This window comes from Loxodonta africana, chromosome 1 (genome assembly GCF_030014295.1).
Source record: "Loxodonta africana isolate mLoxAfr1 chromosome 1, mLoxAfr1.hap2, whole genome shotgun sequence".
Lineage (NCBI taxonomy): Eukaryota > Metazoa > Chordata > Mammalia > Proboscidea > Elephantidae > Loxodonta > Loxodonta africana.
In genome coordinates this window covers 83,933,881-83,937,288 of record NC_087342.1, presented here as the reverse complement: position 1 = coordinate 83,937,288, position 3,408 = coordinate 83,933,881, and the positions used below count along the sequence as shown (strand labels likewise).

Genomic DNA, 3,408 nt, shown 5'->3' with positions numbered 1-3,408 from the left:
TGTAATCAAGTGTGGTATCATCTAGGAATGCAAGGATAATAATATCAGCCAATGTAGTCCACCAAATTAACACTAATATGTTAAAGGGAAAATTTTTAGTCACTTTAATAAATTCCTAAAAGAGCATTCGGTAAAATTCAGCATTCATTTGAGAGAAAATCTTTTGATGAAATGAGAATTAAGCCTTCTTAAAATGAATATCTTTACCTAAAACCTGTAGCAAACATTTAGTTGGTGATATTTTAAAAAACTTTCTCCTTTTAAAATTAGAAATAAAATCAAGAATTTTCTCTCTCTTTCTAATAGTCAACATTGCACTCTAAGTTTTTACCAAAGTGAAATAGTTTTAGGAATTACAACCAAATGGATAAAGCAATCAGTATTTGCAGATGACAAGTTGACTGTGTGGGAGTTTGCCTTTGTCAAGATCAATATGCAAAACATTTCTCTAAACAAGCAAAATATAATAATAATGTTGTTATCAGGTGTTGTCAAGTTGGTTCCAAAGCATAGAACCCTACGTACAACAGAACAAAACACTGCCAGTCCTGCACCAGCCTCACAAGCATCCTTGCTTCTAAGGAGCATTCTGTCTGTATTTCTTCCAAGACAGATTTGTTCATTCTTCTGGCAGTCCATGGTATATTCAATATTCTTCAACAACACTGTAATTCAAAAGCATCGATTCTTCTTCAGTCTTCCTTATTCATTGTCCAGCTTTTGCATGCCTATGAGGTGATTGAAAACACCATGGCTGGAGTCAGGCACACCTTAGTCCTTTAAGTGGCATCTTTGCTTCTTAACCCTTTAAAGAGGTCTTTTGCAGTAGATTTGCCCAATGCAATGCGTTGTTTCATTTCTTGACTGCAGCTTCCATAATGATAATTGTAAAGTATAATTTAAAATACCTTTCAAGCCTGGGCAACAGAAATCTGCCACTGCTGCCTCTAAAAAACCAGGCACTTTCTTTTCCACATCCTCAAGAGGTCTGTTTTGTATGGCTCCTGCTTCCTCAGGTGGCTCATTAAAAATTAAGCCAATTAGAAGACATTATTTCATAGCTTTATTTACATTAACATTTTTCTATGATTTTTATTTCCTCTTCATTTTTGTAGATTCATAAGCAACTCTTATGAGTTTCTTCAGTGCATCCTTCATGTCTTTATTCCTCAAGGTGTAGATGAGGGGGTTGAGACTTGGAGTGATGATGGTGTAAAAGAGCATGAGGAACTTGCCCTGGTCTTTGGAGGTGCTGTTACCTGGCTGCAGGTACGTGTAGATGATGGTTCCATAGAAGATGGACACCACAGTGAGATGAGATCCACAGGTATTAATTGCTTTTCGTTGGCCTGCTTTGGACTTCATTCTAAGCACAGCTTGGGCAATGTAACCATAGGATATAAGAATAAGGAAGAGGGGCATAAGGACAAAGACAATACCTAAAGCAAAAACAGACATTTCAACTGCTTTTGTGTCTACGCATGCTATCTTGATCATAGCTGGCATTTCACATGAGAAATGATTTAAAATGTTGTTTCCACATCTAGGTAAATTCATGGTAAGTGTACATAATACTAGAGAACAGGCCAAACTAACACCCCAGACCATGATAATCATCTTGAGGCATAGATGTGGGTTCATGATTACCAAATAATGCAAGGGTTTACAAATAGCTATAAAACGATCATAGGACATAACAGCCAGGAGAAGGCACTCAGTGGAGCCCAACCACATATAAACATAGAGTTGAATGACACAGCCCACAAAGGTGATGGTCTTATTAAGTCCCCACAAGTTAACCAGAATCTGAGGTATGATGGTGGTGAAACACAGGTCTAGGAAAGATAAATTCCTGAGGAAAAAATACATTGGTGTGTGCAGATGGGAATCCAGGAGAGATGCAACAATGATGGCTGTGTTACCTACCAAGGTAATTAAGTAGAAGATGGTGACAACTCCTGACAGCATCATCTCCAGCTTGGGATTATCAGAGAAACCCAGCAGAATAAAACCATGTAGAGAAGTATAATTGTTTTGGCCCATAGTCCTTTAATACATAAATCCTAAATTGAGAAGAAAAAGGAGGAGGAGGAGGAGGAAGAAGGAGAGGGGAAGGAAGAGGAGAAGAAGGAAAAGAAAGAGGAATAGGAGAAGGGAAGAAAAAGAAAAAATTACTTGTCAGCACAGACTAGGTGATTTAATGACATACAAAAATAAACAAAGGGAGGGAGCTTCTGTTAATAATGGAAAAAATAAATGGATAGAAAATATTCCAGCCAGATAAGCTGGTATTTGTTGCAGTTTCTTTCACGGTGATGAGGTCATAACTACATTTTTTGTCTAAGTGACCTTGGAGCATTCACTTATAAGTAAATGTCAGAGTTTTGAAAAGATATGGTTCTAAAGTTGTGTGGCACTATGATTCTCATTAAAGCTAGTTACTTGGTCAGAGAGTTCACCTATAAATCTGTCTACTGGCTAATGTCAGAATGAAGTAAGAGTGTTCCTCTTTTTCCATATGTTAGTGAATAGCACTTTTGATCTACCAGTTTGTTGTATAAAAGATCTGGCACATTTCCTTGGCACCTTCATCTCCCTCATCCTCAGTACCTAACTGATCACCAAACTGGTAAATTTGAATGCAAAAATATATGTTAACTACCTTCTAACTTTTTAAAATTTTCACCAGGTAATGCAAACCACTGTCATCTCTCTTCTAGATTCTGCTAATTTCACCTTTACATTCAGGTTTATCCCTTTATATTGTTATAAGATTTAATAAAAGCATCTCATTTGCATACTTAAAAGCTGCCAAAGGCCTTCCATCACACTTAAGGAATATTCAGATTCTTTAAGATGGTCGAGATGAATCTTCACAATTTGGTTCCTGGCCTCATTCTTGTCTCACAGATCACTTTACCCATATTCACTACTAGCCTTTTCTGAGTTTTTTGACAGGTCAGGCTCATTCCCACCTAAAGTGTTACAGAACCGTTCCCCTTCTTCTCTGGGCAACTTATACTCATTCTTTAGGCTACTACGTAAATATTTCTTGTTTGAAGTGGAATCCCCTGAATGCACAATCTCTTTTACTTTTTCCATTATATCACGCAGAAGGAACTCTTACAGACGGCCAGTATAACATGGAGCTTAAGAGTATAGCCAGAAAGCCTGTGTTCATATCCAATCTTTGCCAGTTTTTCAGCTGTGTAATTCCAGACAAGTTACATAATCCTTCTGGGATCAGTATTCTCATCTTTAAAAATGGGACAATAAAAATATGTAGGATTGGATTGTACGAGAACTCCTAGCTAGAGCAGTATGACAAGAAAGGAAAATAAATGGCATCGAAATTGGTAAGGAAGCAGTAAAACTATACCTATTCATAAGTGATATGATCCTATTAAT

At 37.0% G+C, this 3,408-nt stretch overlaps 1 protein-coding gene across 1 annotated transcript; it reads right to left on the bottom strand.

The window, feature by feature from the left end:
* Positions 1–1,092: 1,092 nt before the first annotated feature.
* Positions 1,093–3,187, bottom strand: LOC100666695 (olfactory receptor 2W1-like). The gene has a single exon (XM_003422188.3). The coding sequence runs from the start codon at positions 2,041–2,043 to the stop codon at positions 1,093–1,095; it is 951 nt and encodes a 316-aa protein (XP_003422236.2). The 5' UTR covers positions 2,044–3,187.
* Positions 3,188–3,408: the final 221 nt, after the last annotated feature.

Coding starts and splice junctions, on each gene's coding strand:
- LOC100666695 (XM_003422188.3), bottom strand. CDS start 2,043: ATGGGCCAAAACAATTATACTTCTCTACATGGTTTTATTCTGCTGGGT.